Source organism: Salmo salar, chromosome 08, assembly GCF_965601325.2.
Source record: "Salmo salar chromosome 08, fSalSal1, whole genome shotgun sequence".
In the NCBI taxonomy this organism is placed as follows: domain Eukaryota; kingdom Metazoa; phylum Chordata; class Actinopteri; order Salmoniformes; family Salmonidae; genus Salmo; species Salmo salar.
Window position 1 is genome coordinate 25,103,053 of NC_138298.1, and position 18,882 is coordinate 25,121,934.

General features: G+C 43.4%; 1 protein-coding gene across 9 annotated transcripts in view; it reads right to left on the reverse strand.

The window, feature by feature from the left end:
- The window catches only part of LOC106610313 (nephronectin), a 53,269-nt gene that overhangs the window by 22,401 nt on the left and 11,986 nt on the right, over positions 1 to 18,882 (reverse strand). Inside the window, exons 3-6 of one of the 9 annotated variants that reach the window (XM_045722879.2) lie at positions 18,006 to 18,059; positions 13,428 to 13,520; positions 8,496 to 8,594; positions 1,853 to 1,972 (exon numbers count right to left, since the gene is read on the reverse strand). In XM_045722879.2, coding sequence (XP_045578835.2) covers positions 1,853 to 1,972; positions 8,496 to 8,594; positions 13,428 to 13,520; positions 18,006 to 18,059 — 366 coding nt within the window. Of the gene's footprint in view, positions 1 to 1,852; positions 1,973 to 8,495; positions 8,595 to 13,427; positions 13,521 to 18,005; positions 18,063 to 18,882 lie in introns of all 9 variants that reach the window. The other 8 variants (XM_045722878.2, XM_045722881.2, XM_045722883.2 and 5 more) reach the window with 8 other exon arrangements.

An 18,882-nucleotide genomic window follows, 5' to 3' on the forward strand; every position in this document is an offset into this window, starting at 1 on the left:
ATTTGGATCACAACCTAGGTAGAGTGGAATATTGGCACTCACAAAATTCCGACCCTTCGCCCTCCCTTCACTTTCTTTCAACCCTTTCTCATCCTCTCTTCTCTCGCCCTCCTGTTTGTCCTGAAAACACCACTCTGTAGTTCCATTCTCATGGGTCGTTCAGGAGTTCAAGCTGCTCTCCAAAATAACATGAACTCATTTCTTTGTGTGGAGGCCCCCCCCCCCCCCCCCCCCACTTCTCTTCTACAACATTTCCAAAAAAGGAAATGAAAGTTGCTACGTTTGTTGCTGCAGCAGGTACTCTGGAATAGACTGTAGGAGAAAAAAGGAGGAAGGAGAGGAGGGACGCAGGCCAGGCTGATAACACGTTAGAGTAGTCTGTTGATCAAAGACAATGAGGAGGAAAGGAGGGACGTAGCCAGGCTGATAAAACGTTAGAGTAGCCTGTTGATCAAAGACGAGGAGGAGGAAAAGGAGAAAGAGAGAGGAATATCAATAAATACTTGAGGTGTCCTAGAAAAAAATACATAACTGCCAACTGAGTGGACAAAACATTATGAACACCTGCTCTTTCCATGACATAGACTGACCAGATGAATCCAGGTAAAAGCTATGATCCCTTATTGATGTCACTTGTTAAATCCACTTCAATCAGTGTAGATGAAGGGGAGGAGAAAGGTTCAAGAAGGATTTTTAACGCTCAACAGTTTCCCGTGTGTATCAAGAATTTCCCACCACCCAAAAGACATCCAGCCAACTTGACACAACTGTGGGAAGCATTAGAGTCAACATGGGCCAGCATCCTTGTGGAATCCTTTTGACACCTTGCCTCGAGGAATTGAGGCTGTTCTGATGGCAACGCAATTTGGAATATGTTCTTAATGTTTTGTACACTCGGCATATGTCGATGGAACACACATGGATATTCTGATGTTATACTTCAACGGTATCTTAGGGTTTTTGTTCCTGATGGGTAAAAGTAGTAAATAATTCTGCCGCTGCCAGAATCAAATCAGAAAAACAAAACAAAACTACATTGCCTCTCAGAGAGGGGGCCTCCACATTCAAGTGGGGGCGATATCATTACTGCTTTCATCAAAGGAACACTCAAGTGAGCACTTTTATAAGGTTCTCGATAAGATTGTGTGGTTGCAAAAGGTGCAAGGAAAGGAGAAAGAAAAATAGCAGCGGTTACTGGGGGGCAAGCACAGACACACTATCACCTCCACAGGATGAGTCAGAATACCTTTTGGGCTAAGCAATAAAAGTCCCATTTTATATACAAAGGTTAAAGTTCACGTCTCTTTCATATTTGACTGGGGGTGCGTCCCAAACGGCACTCTATTCTCTATACAGTGCACTACTTTTGACCAGGACCTATAGTCATTTAGGATGCATACTGGAGTTGGCTCCCCAGAGCCTGGCTGTAGAGGTAATGGTGAGTGGATAGAACGGGATGTTGACTTTACTTTCCTGAACATTTTACCACAGCAGGAGAGACTGTAGTGTTGTCAAAGGTCTAAACGTGGATGTGAAAATGGACTTCATAATTGGAGAGAGAGCACAGTGTTCTAATGGCTTTAAAGAGTAAATACATTTGAGGTGAGGGAGAGGAAGTGAGAGAGAGAGAGAGAGAGAGAGAGAGAGAGTGAGAGAGACAGAGAGAGTGAGAAACAATGAACAGAGAGAGAGGGCGGAGAAATCAAGAGAGAGAGAGAGAGACAGAGAGGAAAAATGAAGAGACAACAGACTGACAGACAGAGAAATACAAACAGAGGCAAAGAAGAGAAGAGGGACAGACCGTCACACTGTTCACACCACACAGACCCACATCATGTGACATTCCACTCACTTCCACAGGTCCCGTCAGGCATCAGCATATAGCCATTGAGGCAGTAGCACTTGTAGCTGCCGTATGTGTTCATGCACCTGTGTTTGCACGGCCGGGGCTTCAGGCCACACTCGTTCAGGTCTGGAGGGAGAGAAAGAGAGGAATCAGAAGGAGGTAGCGTGGGGGACGGAGAGGAAGGAGAAAGAGAGGGAGGAGAGTGGGAGGAAAAGCGGGAGTTAGACTTCTTCAGCCCACACTTATTTTGTGTCTGGAGGTAGGGATGAGAGGGAGAGAGAGAGAGAGAGGGAGGGAGAGAGGGGGAGATAGAGAGAGGGAAAGAGAGGGAGGAGAGAGAGAGAGAGAGAGAGAGGGGGATAGAGAGAGCGAGAGTACAGAGGGATGAGAGAGAGAGAGAGAGAGAGAGAGAGAGAGAGAGAGAGAGAGAGAGAGAGAGAGAGAGAGAGAGATATCAAAGGGCATAGGGTCAATTTGTATGATGTGGGAGGGAGTGGGGTGTGGAGGGTGGGGGCCAGTCTCAGGTAAGTGCCTAAAGGAAGTGAAGTGTTTCCATGTTCAGACAAGCCCGACCGCTACCTTCCTCCTCTCCTCCTCTTTTCACAGGAAGACACAGTTAACAGCTGTTCCAACTGACCAAGCTGCTTATTACATGCTGCAAATGGTAAAAACAAATCGCTTCCTCGTACGTAACCTTTTAAAGTTCATACCGATGGTGACGTTACTGTTGTGTATCGCCTTGACAACTCCATCATTGATTTGAGGGTGTTTCTTTTTGTGACCGTAAATGTCTGGAGCTCCGAACACAAAGACACTAACTCAAGTCATTATCTTTACATTGGTCTGAAACACACAGACACTAACTCAAGTCATTATCTTTACATTGGTCTGAAACACACAGACACTAACTCAAGTCATTATCTTTACATTGGTCTGAAACACACAGACACTAACTCAAGTCATTATCTTTACATTGGTCTGAAACATACAGACACTAACTCAAGTCATTATCTTTACGTTGGTCTGAAACACACAGACACTAACTCAAGTCATTATCTTTACATTGGTCTGAAACATACAGACACTAACTCAAGTCATTATCTTTACATTGGTCTGAAACACACAGACACTAACTCAAGTCATTATCTTTACATTGGTCTGAAACACACAGACACTAACTCAAGTCATTATCTTTACATTGGTCTGAAACACACAGACACTAACTCAAGTCATTATCTTTACATTGGTCTGAAACACACAGACACTAACTCAAGTCATTATCTTTACGTTGGTCTGAAACACACAGACACTAACTCAAGTCATTATCTTTACATTGGTCTGAAACACACAGACACTAACTCAAGTCATTATCTTTACATTGGTCTGAAACACACAGACACTAACTCAAGTCATTATCTTTACATTGGTCTGAAACACACAGACACTAACTCAAGTCATTATCTTTACATTGGTCTGAAACACACAGACACTAACTCAAGTCATTATCTTTACGTTGGTCTGAAACACACAGACACTAACTCAAGTCATTATCTTTACATTGGTCTGAAACACACAGACACTAACTCAAGTCATTATCTTTACATTGGTCTGAAACACACAGACACCATCAGTGGGGTTGAGTAAGTGTTCCATAAGAGTACTGATGTCCACAGTTGAAAAATTATACAATTCAAGGGGTTACTTTTTGGTTAATGCACTACACCTGGAGTGGACTCCTTTTGAAGTGTGCTTGGAAGTAGGGTCCCTTGGGAGAACAGGGACCACCAGGAGTGCTTAAAGGGATACTTCAGGATTTTGGCAATGAGGGCCTTTATCTACTTCCCCAGAGTCAGATGAACTACTAGCATGCTAGCAGATACCCCGAGACTCCCAGTCATTGGGCTAACGCCAGTTAGCATGGGCTCGCGAAGCTACCTCTAACTTCCTTCATGATGGACACAGAGACATAAAAATAGAATCCACGTGTTCGTGTTCATCTGGGGAAATAGATACAATGCATCATTCCCAAAATCCAGAAGTGTCCCTTTAAGTGTGTGTGTGCGTAAGGAGGGGGGTGACACACATTTACACACACACACACCCCCACACCGTCCCAACAACATTAAAATAACATCCATCTAAGTTACACCCCTCCCCCTTCCATGTCTAATTGAGGCACGCCATGTAAATAAATCTCCATCTCAGCTGTACATGATGGCCGGTCGTTTTAAAGCCTGACCCACTTCAGAGTGAAACCATGAGCGGCGCCATCTTTATCTCTGGGGCAACGCGCGGAATGGGAATGCATTATTTGGCATGCCCGTCTGTATCGGACAGATGCTACAGATTTAAATGGATGAGCGGGACAAGGAGCGGAGTGTACCTCGGTCGTGTACCTCAGTCATATACCACGGTATTAATGTGAATTGGCTAGCCCGCTAAGGTCATGTCAGCGCCGTGATTGGTGGTAGGGGAGAAACGGTCTGTTTAAATCCTCCGCTGTGCCATTGGGCTTAAGTCAATTTCCAATGCAGTAAATGTTAAGGGATGACTGACAGTCTGACAGAACGGGTTGGGGACGGTTTAGAATAGAACTCTATGGCCCACTAGAATACAGTAAATGTTAAGGGATGACTGACAGTCTGACAGAATGGGTTGGGGACGGTTTAGAATAGAATTCTATGGCCCACTAGAATACAGTAAACGAGATACTATGATAAGTCTAGTTTTGACTTCCAATTGTCCAATAGCACTAATTCACATAAAACAACTAAGAGAAGCTTCTCTATTGGTTTCTAAGAGTAGCCCGGTTCTCTAGGTCTGGGCCCTGGTTTCTAAGAGAAGCTTCTCTATTGGTTTCTAAGAGAAGCTTCTCTATTGGTTTCTAAGAGTAGCTTCCCTATTGGTTTCTAAGAGTAGCTTCTCTATTGGTTTCTAAGAGAAGCTTCTCTATTGGTTTCTAAGAGAAGCTTCCCTATTGGTTTCTAAGAGTAGCTTCTCTATTGGTTTCTAAGAGTAGCTTCTCTATTGGTTTCTAAGAGTAGCTTCTCTATTGGTTTCTAAGAGAAGCTTCCCTATAGGTTTCTAAGATAAGCTTCTCTATTGGTTTCTAAGAGTAGCTTCTCTATTGGTTTCTAAGATAAGCTTCTCTATTGGTTTCTAAGAGAAGCTTCCCTATTGGTTTCTAAGATAAGCTTCTCTATTGGTTTCTAAGAGAAGCTTCTCTATTGGTTTCTAAGAGAAGCTTCTCTATTGGTTTCTAAGAGAAGCTTCTCTATTGGTTTCTAAGATAAGCTTCTCTATTGGTTTGTAAAAGAAGCTTCTCTATTGGTTTCCAAGAGAAGCTTCCCTATTGGTTTCTAAGAGTAGCTTCTCTATTGGTTTCTAAGAGAAGCTTCTCTATTGGTTTCTAAGAGAAGCTTCCCTATTGGTTTCTAAGAGTAGCTTCTCTATTGGTTTCTAAGAGTAGCTTCTCTATTGGTTTCTAAGAGAAGCTTCTCTATTGGTTTCTAGGAGAAGCTTCCCTATAGGTTTCTAAGATAAGCTTCTCTATTGGTTTCTAAGAGTAGCTTCTCTATTGGTTTCTAAGAGAAGCTTCTCTATTGGTTTCTAAGATAAGCTTCTCTATTGGTTTCTAAGATAAGCTTCTCTATTGGTTTCTAAGAGAAGCTTCTCTATTGGTTTCTAAGAGAAGCTTCCCTATAGGTTTCTAAGAGTAGCTTCTCTATTGGTTTCTAAGAGTAGCTTCTCTATTGGTTTCTAAGATAAGCTTCTCTATTGGTTTCTAAGAGAAGCTTCCCTATTGGTTTCTAAGATAAGCTTCTCTATTGGTTTCTAAGAGAAGCTTCCCTATTGGTTTCTAAGATAAGCTTCTCTATTGGTTTCTAAGATAAGCTTCTCTATTGGTTTCTAAGAGAAGCTTCTCTATTGGTTTCTAAGAGAAGCTTCCCTATTGGTTTCTAAGATAAGCTTCTCTATTGGTTTCTAAGAGAAGCTTCCCTATTGGTTTCTAAGAGAAGCGTCTCCATTGGTTTCTAAGAGAAGCTTCCCTATTGGTTTCTAAGAGTAGCTTCTCTATTGGTTTCTAAGAGAAGCTTCTCTATTGGTGTCAGTGGTTTATATACAAACATTAAGATTTTAGTAAATAAAACACATTCAGAAGTTGTTTTTATTGTACTAAATGCTGAATAATTACTTTACCCCACAAGCAAATGAATCTGTTACAGTTTTACATCCAACATAGTGACATTTTGAAAGAATCTCTGTCTGTGTGTTTCATCTTCTACACTTGACACCCTTGAGTACTAAACGAGAAGAGATGGCACATCTGGAGCTGTCACGACAAAGTCATCATATTACATATCGACTCCCACCAAGACATACAACTAGAAATCGTTGGCAGAATGAGAAACTAAAGTGGCCATTTCAGCTCTGAGATTTCTAATCCAGGCGCAATGACTTGGTCATTTGTATTCTAAAAAGAAAGACTATGTCTCTCTGTGTGGAGTAACGTTGGAGAGACAATCATTAGCACCTGTCGGTGTTCTTTATCATCAAAAAGTGAATTCATACGTAGAATGGAGTGATACGAAACAATGCCATTGAAATTTACATTGGGTGATAACCACCCTGGATATTTTGGGTGCTTAACATGTGTTATAAAAATCATTTTTATCGTTAACTTCCAAGCGTAACTCAAACTTGTTTCAAGGTCAAAGCACAATTACAACACTTCAACTCAGTCTTGTTAGCATCATTAGCACTGTCACTACTGACATACAGTGATAGTCGCTAACTATCATTAGCATCTCCTCAGCAACATGGTCAAACACACAAACATGACAAAATGTCCTCTCGACTAGCGACAACTCCGCCCAGACATCTCACCCTGTCTGCTATTTTGGTCGCCATCCCTGTTTTTTTATTGTCACCTTTCATTTGGTCAGAACCCTCCCTGACAGTTCACACACACACACACACACACACACACACACACACACACACACACACACACACACACACACACACACACTTCAGAACCCTGGAGCTGGTATTTGCCAGCCATTTCTCCCACTGTCACTCCTGCTTTGTCTGCCGGAGCTCTGCCTTCATCATTAATAAGAGCTGCTGTGGAGAGAGACAAGGGTAAAAGGCAAAGAAACATAAAAACTCAATTGAAACTGGAGCAAGGAGAGAGAGAGAGAGAGAGAGAGAGAGAGAGAGAGAGAGAGAAAAAAAACAGGTATTCGCTTGCCCAGGCAGTGACAACTGAAAACAGCTTGAAAATGTAAATGAAGAGGATGATATGAAAGGAATGGGTCACGTTCTCAGAAAGCACAAGCGCCGAGCAGCAACTAGCGCAGCCAAATGACATACACAGCCGGGCTGAGTCTGTTCCCTGTTGGAAGATAGACAAGACGGGAGGAGATAACGAACGAGAGACAGAGAGCGAGATGAGAGAGGAGATAACAGATAGGACTGACAAACAGGAGAGATAGAATCACCACTTGACAAGGTCTTGGGAGTCTATTGTATGTGTCTCTGGAGTTGAGATATTACTATTTACTGTCAATGAACTGTCGTGATGCATCGAGAGAGGGAGACATTTTATTTAACCAGGAAAGTCAGTTAAGAACAAATTCTTATTTACAATGACAGCCTAGGAACAGTGCCTTGTTCAGTTGCAGAACAACAGATTTTTACCTTGTCAGCTCGGGGATTCGATCCAGCAACCTTTCGGTTACTGGCCCAACGCTCTAACCACTAGGCTACCTGCCGCCCCAGACATAGAGAGACATAGAGAGAGACAGAGAGAGAGAGAGAGAGAGATGCACAGAGAGAGAGAGAGATACACAGAGAGAGAGATATACATAGAGAGAGAGAGATACACAGAGAGAGAGAGATACACAGAGAGAGAGGAGAAGGAGAGAGTAGTCCAAGTGATTTATTGGGTGGACTGCTTCAAGGTATGCGTCGGCGGTGCGTTTCTGACACGCCACTATCACTTGCTAACAGATTACCCAGGGGGCTCTCTGGTCAAGAACATGCAGGTCTTGAAGTAAAACAACACGATAACGCCGGACAGACAGAGTGGTCCATTGTTCGAAGGTGGCTGAGAAACCATGAGAACCCATGTATGTGATGGTTCCCCTTCCGAGCTGTCGGAATTTCAGGAAAAATAAGAGAAGGTGGGGGGAGAAAAAGAACGAAAAACTAAAACAGAGGAAGAAATGGGGAATAGGACAGCAGCTTTCAGTGCTGATTGATGAAGGAAAGGGCCACTGCCTCAGAGGGATAAAGGAGAACAGAGAGAGAGAGAGGGATGAAGCGAGAGAGAGAGGGATTCAAATAAAGACAGGAAACCGAGTTGCTGGAATAGAAACGGGGTTTAAGTGCAAAGAGGCACAGAGTGGTGTGGCATATTGGCATCATGGCATGCTTGGCATTCGCTCTGCCATTCCTGCTGCCAGGCCAGGCTCTGGCATCGGCTCTCCTAGAAGGAGGAGGGAATGAAAAGAGGGGGGACATTCATTCTCACTCGGCCCAAGCCATAGAGGACTGAGCCATGCATGTGGGGCATACAGTGGGTGCTGGGTGTGGCGGGGGGGGGGGCACCCTTCACCACCTCACGTTCCACAGTTTATCTCACCCTCCATCAACACCCCTGCTGGAGGCTGGTGGTCCACAGGAAGAAAGATAGGGGGGTGACTGTCCCATGTTAGGGGGGTTACATAGTCCAGTTCCTCTTCTTAAATAGGGGAGGGAAGGGGGAGACAAAACAGCACACAAGGAGAGAGAGTGAGAGCTCGCCGCCGGTGGGAGAAACACCCACCCACACACACACACTCTGGGATTAGTACACCTCTGACCACGACTGCATTCCTGGAGAGCAAGAACGACATTATGCAGCAAAGAGGATTACACATTTTCAGACTAGAATCACACCACAAAAGAGAGAGAAGGAGAGAGAGCCTGTTTCTCCTTCTTCTTCGGACTTCTCCTCCCTCCAGCATTCCTTTGCGTCAGCGATGACATGAAAAGCCGTCTCGGAGTCAGAGAGAGTAATCAGTCTGGCTTCTGATACCCTCCATCTGTATAGCTGGACTTCAGTGTTTCTGTGTCTCTCTGTGTGTGTGTGTCTCTCTCTGTGTGTGTGTGTGTGTGTGTGTGTGTGTGTGTGTGTGTGTGTGTGTGTGTGAGCTATTGAGAGAGTAGTGACTACCTGATTGAACCAGGCAGTAATAGCTGGTCTAACTACTTCCTTGCCAACTTAGTCCAGTCCAGGGCCTCTTGTCTGTCTGCCTTCCTGTCTGTCTGTCTGCCTGCCTGCCTGCCTGCCTGCCTGTTCACTGACCATTAGGTGACCTTGATAAGGGTGAAGGAGAATGGTAATTGAACAATGCAAAGGCCTGGGTGACACAAGGCTAATCATATGATGACATGTAAAGTATCATTTGTAATCCTGTGGCAGCTGCAGTGTTTGACTTTCAACTTTAAAAATATCACCCCAACTAAACAGAGAGAAAGAGACATAGAGAGACAGACAGACAGAGACAGAGAGACAGAGAATGGCGCTCAGTTGGTAGAGCATGGCGCTTGCCATGCCAGCGTTGTGGGTTCGATTCCCACGGGGGCACCAGTACGAATCAAAAGTATGAAAATGTACATGCTCACTCCTGCAAGTCGCTCTAGATTAAAAAATAGATAGATATCTAGAGAGTGTAAGTGCGTGCTTAGTTTCCTGATAATAGACACAGCAAAAAGCGTTAAACAGGGGTGTTTAACTTCATCTAACTACAGAGGTTTAAGGCTACTTCCAAACCTTATATTAGCTAACGCTCTCAGAATAGAAAGAATAGAAAGAGCTTAGGATGACATGAAGGCCAAGCGGTACTCAACTTGAGGTACGTGAAGCATAATATTTGGAGAGATGCCACCGCCGCTGGCTCGCTGACACGTACACGAGAGAGAGTGAGAGAGAGAAATGTAGGGGGAGGGGGGAGAAAAGAGAGGGAAAGAGATAAATGTAGAGAGAGAGAGAGAGACAGGGAGCAAAATAAATGGAGAGAGGAGGTCGCATAATTGTACAACTCGATTATAGATACTTTTCTTTTGATGTCTGAAACGGTTACATGGCGCTCGCTCCCTCACAGGACCTTTTAATAGCATCTAAACAGCGGGAGACAAGGGTTTAATTGAAACCTCCCGTAGAAAATAATCATCTTATTAAAGGGATTTTGATCTGCGGGAGTGACGGAGCGGGGGGGTGGGTCTGGCACGTCGTCTCAGTGCTAACTGGATTACCTTGGTAATGAGTTTGATTTGGTGTGGTACAGCATCAGTACCCATCTGGCCCCGACACCATGGCCCCACCATGACAAGATGTCATTCTGTTAAAGGGGCAATCTGCGATTGGTAAATCCGTTGTTTGAACTGCAGAAAATAAATAAATAAAAGCGTTAACATTTGAAAACAAGCTGGACGTGATTTTGATCAGTAATTGTGATAGAGCGAAACATTTTCAACATTTGGTGTTATTGCAGGGGATGTTTGATCAATGACACGGAATTAATAGCAATGTACAATGTCTAATTGTAATACCTCCAATCACAACACTAAGTTGCTGGAATAATTGCTCACTAATATGAACAGATCATGGGTATACATTGGTCTAGCCATTACAGTGGTACAGGAAGAAAGAGCGACATGTTCCTAACCAAGCTAGATTCTAGACAGAGAGACTTTAAAGTAAGAGGGAGAGAGAATTCTCCTCAACGATCACCTCTATGGTCCCTCTTGTCGCTGTCACAAACATCTGCTGTTTTGTGGTGCTTTAACACTGTTGTTAATCACAGTGCCTTGAGGATCAATCCTCTGTGCTCACCACTCAGTTATGGTGGAAGAGGAATGCCTAGCCCTGAGCATACACCTTACTGCACTGTCTGTGTGTGTGTGTGTGTGTGTGTGTGTGTGTGTGTGTGTGTGTGTGTGTGTGTGTGTGTGTGTGTGTGTGTGTGTGTGTGTGTGTGTGTGTGTGTGTGTGTGTGCGCGTGTGTGTGTGTGTGCGTGTGTGTGTGTGTGCGTGTGTGTCCTTTGTGTTATACTTGTAACTACTGCTTGTAAACACGTTTCTATGTTTACAACGCCACATCACTATTTAAACCATTACGGTTCATGTCACCATCTAAGTGGGTGTCTAACCGAACATAAATTAAACATAAGATAGATCGATCGAGAATCGGCATAAAGGGAAATGAACATTCACAGTGTGTCTTCGACTGACATTAGAACGGCAAATCAACGGTTAACAGCAAATCACTACTTTGAATGGAGAAAAGAAATCCAATCTTTAGGTTTTGAATAATTAATTATGTTTCTACGGCGACGTGGAATGATTCCCGCTGAAGGTTATATCTATTAGACATACATTACCTCTAAATGATCGATCGCTTGAAAAATCCCCAGATTGCCCCTTTAATGAGCTCTTCAGTCAGTCACACCAGATGTCAAAGCCAAGTGCTTGTCTAAGGCACGGCTCTGCCAACTGAGTTCCATGCACACTTAAGCATTTGACATTTGTTAAATGATAGTTTGTCAGACAAGTCTAATTATTATTAGGACATTGATAAAAGAGCAACGTCCGTCCTAGTCGAAGTAGGGAAGTCAGAGATGTGTTCATTAGAGCACGCAACGGAAAATGTTTTAAAACATTTTGCAGCAGAAAACGAACATTGACATTTTTTTTATTGGACCTGTCTAAGTAGTCCCTCCCAGTTTGAGTCTGTTACCTTCCTTTGGTTACTGTCACACCCTGGCCATAGAAAGGGTTTTATTCTCTATTTTGGTTATGCCAGGGTGTGACTAGGGTGGGCATTCTATGTCATTTTTTCTATGTTTTGTATTTCTTTGTTTTGGCCGGGTATGGTTCTCAATCAGGGACAGCTGTAGATCGTTGTCTCTGATTGGGAGCCATATTTAGGCAGCCTGTTTTCCTTTGGGTTTTGTGGGTGGTTACTTTCTGTTTAGTTCATGTTCCTGACAGAACTGTTTAGCTGTCGTTCGTTTTCTTGTTTTGTTGAAAGTGTTCTATTAAAAGTTAATGATGAGCACTCACCACGCTGCGCCTTGGTCTACTCCTTGCAACAGCCGTTACAGTTACTAACGAACATGACCCATGTTTGATTCTTTTTCTAGCGACTACATCAAAGTTGAGCCGTCCAGCCAACCTGCCATGGGCCACCTTAGCCTGAGACATGTACGATGACTCATTTCTACATTCCAGAAAGGATTTCAACCCTCTCTCCCCCCTTCTCTCTCTCCCTCCATGTTTTTAATTACATGCTATCCTATTCCTGTCTTAAGGCGTGAATTCCACAAGTAGTTTCAAGCCACTCAGATTTACCTGAAACTAACCCTCCCTGACTGAGGGGGTCATTCAATTCAATATAGAGGCACAGACACACGCACACGCACACCCACCCACACTCACTCACTCACTCACTCACTCACTCACTCACTGTGTTGTAACTCTCAACAGACTACTCGTTGCACTGCATTTTCAGCCTGCTCTCTGAGTTATCTCAGGACAGTAATTGAGATGTTATCTGCGGAGGGAGGTTGCACTCCAGGCAGCATTCACTCTGTGTGTGTGTGCGTGTGCGTGTCCGTGTGTGTGTGTGTGTGTGTGTGTGTGTGTGTGTGTGTGTGTGTGTGTGTGTGTGTGTGTGTGTGTGTGTGTGTGTGTGTGTGTGTGTGTGTGTGTGTGGTGTGTGTGTGTGTGTGCGCGCGCGGCCCTGGTGCACAGCAGGCATTTCCATTTGTGCTGATTCAGGCTGTTTCTACCACCCTCTCCTGTGCGATTATAGTATCTAACTACTACGGAGAGAGCTAGCCTGCATGCTGCATCAGCTATGAATCAATGAATAAAACGGCAACATTAATACGGCTGTTCCTGTTGCTATGTATGTGTGCATTGTAGACAATAAACAATGTTTATCATGCCATCGCTCAGGGCCGGGTGGAGTTTGACTTCCATTAGTTTCCTTTGGAAAATATGAATGTCAGCAGGTCTGGATGGAGGTGGATGAAAGGGGCCTTGAAGCACTGAGTAAAGGCATGCTGGCTCAGATTAGAACGACTGCTAACTCACTATGGCTCTCTCTCTCACTATCGCTATCTCTCACCAACTCTATCTCTCACTCACTAACTCGCTCTCATATCTCACTAAGTACCCATCCCTCTCTCTCTCTCTCTCTCTCTCTCTCTCTCTCTCACTATCTCTCTCTCTCACCAACTCTCTCTCTCTCCCTCCTTATCTCTCACTAACTACCTATCTCTCTCTCTCTCTCTCTCTCTCTCGCTCTCTCTCTCACTAACTGACTCTCTCTCTCTCTCCCTCTTTCTCTACAGGAGTATGAAAGGTACAGTGTATTTTCACACAGAATACATCAAGGGGTCTATCCAATCTTAGTGTAGGGTGTAATCACAACGTCATTAAGCGTCATTAAGCATCACAATGTCACAATGTCACGATCACAAAGTCAACCCAGTTACTGGTGGGCGATGAGGAGGACGGTCTTACCTTGATTGCAGGTTTTTCCAGTGAAGCCGGGGTGACACTTGCATTTGCTGGGTCCTACGCAGTCTCCATGCTTACACCCGTGCTGGCACAGAGCTGTTTGGGGAGGATTCCCATAGATAGGAAAGAGGCAAGTGAGAAGAGCAATTCCCCGGAACACACTCATAAAGCGTCTCAGAATAGGAGTGCTGATCTAGGATCAGGTGCCCGGTGTCTATGCAATCTTATTCATTATGATCTAAAAGGCTAAACTGATCCTAGATCAGCACTCTCAGACACTCTGTGAATACAAGCCCTGGTCTCAGATCAGATATGAGAAAGCATTTAATCCTGTCTGACTTGTTCAGTAACTTGGTGTGTATTACTGTTGATCTACTTTAGTTTATTAGGTTTTTTAGAAAATCATTTAGAAAATATTTTCTTGCATTGTTGGTTAGTGGCTTGTAAGTAAGCATTTCAACACCTGTTGTATTCGGTGCATGTGACTAATAACATTTTCTTTGATTTGTTGATTTACTAAGTACGACAATGCAAGCACAGCGACGAGTGTGTGTCATACTTGTGTGGGATTTAGGGGCGATGGGAATTGGGGTTCAACAATGTACAGAGATAACATTTTCATGTTAAACCATGTTTTCATATAACTTCTCAACTGTATTACTGTACAGCGCTGGCTTATTGGGAGAGAGAACCCTGTTTCCTTGTTGATTTTTATCCATTTCAAACCGTGCAAGCCCTAAGCGATTAAAACACTTGAACTTTGTGCAAGCACTGAAGTGCTGATTTTCCTGGCTTTGAAAGCGGCCGCACTGATATTTACGGTGGAAAACGGCCAACACAGCTAAACTAAACAAATAGCCTAGTACCTCACTATTAGCACGGCGTTAAAGCACACAAAAGCAAATGCTTGCATTGAATATTATGTTCAATATCAGGCAGTCGAAACACAATAAAACAGAACATTTTCTGGCTGCTGGTTGTCCATTGTGTGAAGTGTTGTTTAGGGCAACTGAAGGCATTATGACTTCAGGCAATAGTAAAGCTTTAGCTTCTCTGTGTGTTCTGGTGTTGGAGTCTCCCGAGTCCCAAATGCCACCCTATTCCCTACATTAGTGCACTACTTTTGACCAGAGCTCAATTGACCCTGTTCCAAAGTAGTGCACTACATAGGGAATAGGGTGCCATTTGGGACGCGGCCACAGAGCTGGAGGCTTGCTCTGCTTTCTGTTCTGTCTAACTGTACTGCTCACTGTGTTCACTGCAGCATACTAACCATGGCTGATATACAGGGGCCGCAGCCAACTGGTAATAATTTCCATTAAAAGCTTCATTACGTCTGTCATAATAGGGACCAATCAGGCTCGTTAATTATGGCTACGGTGGGAGTTGGAGACGGGGGTGGGGGGTTATATGTGTTTGTGGCGGGAAGCGGGGTGAGTGCGCGTGTGTGCATCACGATTGGACACGTCTGGGCGAGCTCACTTATCTTGTCACAGGTTTATTGCGCACCTGATACCGTCACTAAAGAGTGGAGACTCAACATCATGAAGGCTAGCTGAGCATTGCTTAACTATAAAGATATAAGCAAGCATGAAAAGTTTAATTTTGGCACTGCAAGTACACCCTACAGATGTAGGATCTTAATTTGATCACTCTTTTGTTGCTGAGAATTTTTCTGCACAGCATGGAAAATGTAAACTTGTAGTGTATTCAAGGCTTAAAAAGTATTCTAAAGTTTGTAATTTCCACTTTACATGTTAGTCATTTAGCAGATGGTGTTATCCAGAGCAACTTACAAAAGCAATTAGGGTTAAGTGCTTTGCTCAAGGGCACATCGATAAGAGTTTTCACCTTTTACATTTCAGACATGTTTTTCCTTAACAAAAAATGTATCTACCTCTAAAAAAACCCACTGTTCATCATAATCCACATAATAATTCACATTTCCTGTTGCTGCAGGATAATTTTCCTGCTGTATCAAACCGGCTCAAATTAAGATCCTACACCAGTATATAGGTTACCCAAAATGCCCATTCACAAAATGTCAATTGAAATCGAATTAGGTAGCTATATGAAGCGTATCATTGCGGCGGTTAAACCTTTGAGCATGGGGCGTTGGAGGTGATAGAGGGATAGTGTTCATATTTCGGCTTGGAACATTGTTCATATTGAATTCACAGCCATTAGTGGGGATTCCTTCATCTGGAGGAGATAGCATTGTGTAGTCTCATTCCACTTTATTAGAATGTGTAACCTAATAGACAAGACAGCGTTAGCCCATTTTCCAAACCTGGGATATATGAGATAGGGTGTTAACGCGAGGACGCAGGTGAGCTGTGAAACCTCTAGATTACGCCCCTGATTAAAAATAAAAAAGGGTTCGACATATTTTGGCGGGGGGAGTTGAATCAGGGAAACGTGTTAAAACTTGGTAGGTCAAGTTCAAGTCCTTATCTGGTCAGCGATTTGGGCCAATTAAAGTTGATGCAATCATTTATTAATACAGCTGACACGGTCAGTCACGAGCTGCGAGGGGTTTTATTTGAACGTTTTTCCACAGAGGGTAGTATGAGGACAAGCATGCTCAGAAGTAACCCATCCCAGGCTGTTGGGTTCAGAGAAAGGTTGGTCTTTTTAAATCTTTTTAAATCCCAGGGAAATACCCTGTGTTCATTAGACCGCATCAAACGACATGAGGAACTAAAAATGGCCACCGCCACCATAGAGGAGCAACTACATGCTCCAATTCAACGCGCTTCTCGTTCCCTGAATACCTACTGATGACACCCCTTCACACCCGTTTGCATCAGGCATTCCTCTGGCCATCCATCCTTAGAGCCCATCTAAGGATCAGGCCCCCAGTGTCCAGACTGGAGCCTGAAGTCACGAGCTCTGCTGGTCAGCTGCTGCTAGCAACCTAGCAGTGCCAAAAGCCTGGTCTGGCCTAGAAAGCCTATGTAAATTACAATCGCCAGAACGCCCCCCATCCCCAAAGAAAGTTTTGACGGCAGTTTTAGCCTCTAATATTAGTTTTTTATCATCAAGTTCAATCCCACGGTCAAACAAATGGAGATATTTAATTCAATAGTGATCCATTCTGACTACTACATTTGTCTTCACACAGGACCACATGCTGACACCGACCAATCATGGGCCGGCAGGCTACGAGGAGGCTCGCGCCCGGTGGAGTTGGCTCTCTCAGGCAAGATGAAAACGACTACATCATGATCCTTTGCTAGTTACGGCCACTTTTACCATGATCCTTAGCGATTTCTTGGTGCCATTCAGCCCCATTCAGCAATATGGCGTGGTTCAAATTCAAATACTTCCGGCTTCCATAAGAATACGTGGATGCCGTCAGCGCTATCACCATCTACTGGTTTTAATGTCTACGCTAAGGATGTTGGTCTACTTTTGGTTTCTGGGGGTCCTATCAGATGTTTGTGAACTTCATTGGAATGAGGAAGTATGCTCCAGCTACATTTCGCTAACTACTGTAACTTGACAGTGTTTGGCAAAGACAGTTCAAATGTTAAGATACAGTATATGATATTGTCAAAATTGTTGTATTTGGGTAGAAGAAAATATGGATATTTTTTTACTGTACTGCTTGACATACATGTAGCCCCCCCACCACATGGCTAGAAAAACATTTTAGCATTCCCTTATTTGACAGCGAAGTTCATTTCGTGCAATTCTACACATTTTACCATAGGGCAGAGAGGAAAATTAGCTATTTTACATCTCATTTCCTAAAATTCTATGCATTTTGCCACAGGGTGTAGAGAATTTGCATGCAGTTTTTAATATGATACAGTATCTGAGTAAGACTGAATAACAAAATCAATGGGGGCCCCCCGGCTGGTAATTCGACCATGATTACTAAATTTAGATAGCTGGCCGCTAGACTAACTTACCAATCTGAAATAGTTCAGCTGACATGGCTAATGGAGTGACTATCAGTGACTGACATAACAAGAGAAAAACTGCTGATGCACAAACACATTTCTTTATTGCACCTTGTGTATTCTACTATTTTAACTTGCAACAGTAAGTTGAGACGCCGACTGAGTCCCCACACTCAAAAAAAAAAATCTAAACAATATATAATCTTTAATCACTGATGTAGGCGTACCATTTTGAAGATTGGGAAGTAATCGACATTGAACTACAATTACTTTACATAGGCTCTTGGTTGATGAAGGTTTCATGTACTAACTAGGCAGCTGTATATAGTTTATATTAGGATATCAAACTCACAGGAATTGAATAACTAAACACTTAGCCATCTGAGGGCATCACATAGTTCCTAGTCAAGTTGCTGGTGTGAACGCCAAACATCTCAGTCATGCTGCTGGTGTGAACGCCAAACGGTGGCTGCAGCACCAGAGTTCTCAAGCCAGAAGGGGAGGAGATATTTCTTTGCCAAGGGGATGGGGAAGGGGGGAGGATGAGGGAGAAGGTGGGAGGTGACTATTAATAAATCAGTGAAGCCAGGATTCAGAGGATGTGTGTGCCTCACTGGCTTCAGGACCCCGTCTTGCCAAGAATTATTTTAAAGAAATATGTGGAGCAGCTGACCTTGTGGCGGACACCTTATTCTCCCGACTACTCTGTGGGTTAGAGCGAAGACGCCTGCTGCAAAACAAATGTGCAAACACAAAGAAAAGAACATTCCAGCAGGCGTTTTGTCTTGGTTGGATGAGAGAACAGAATCAAGGCATGAGAGAGCCAGAGAGCCGTGCTCGGGTCTCTTTTCGACGAGTAAAGCATTATTGAAATGATGCACAAAGCATAATAAGGAGTCACACACATTACATGGTTACAACCACAGAGAACGGGCGTCGGATGTCACTTCCCCTTCGCAACATGCAATGTAGCTACATCTTGAATATGCTTACAAATTCAAGTTTAGATCAATCACACTAAATGTAAGCACAGGGGTGAATCCCAACTTCCACTTAAGTCTAGTAATGCATTGATGTTAATGGGAAACAAAGTGAAAATTCAATTTAAATGGAAGTTAGCATTAGCCCCATGGAGAATGGATGCTTCTCATCACGCAATGTTGCTAGTAGCTAATAGCTATGTTTGAAATATGTTTACAAATTTGAGTTTAGATTAGTTTTTGAGTTTAGTTTAATTAGTTACATTTATGGTCAAATTGTGCCGTGGTGTTCTCAGAGATTATGCGTGGCATCGTGCTGGCTAATTGCATATTTGTGGAACGTTCACATCACAAGCCGAGAGAAGAAAGATAAGGCGTTTTCTTCTAACACACTGACAGGCTGCAGATTCTGTGATGTTCAATTCAATTTCCTCCTCCATTGCTTTGATGGATAAAAATACCACCACCGTCACCAGATTTTGAAGGAGGTCGCAGCATATTTTTCTGTGTCTGACAAAGAATTAATACAAGTGCTTAGGTATGAACAGATTGATATTTGATAAAGTATTT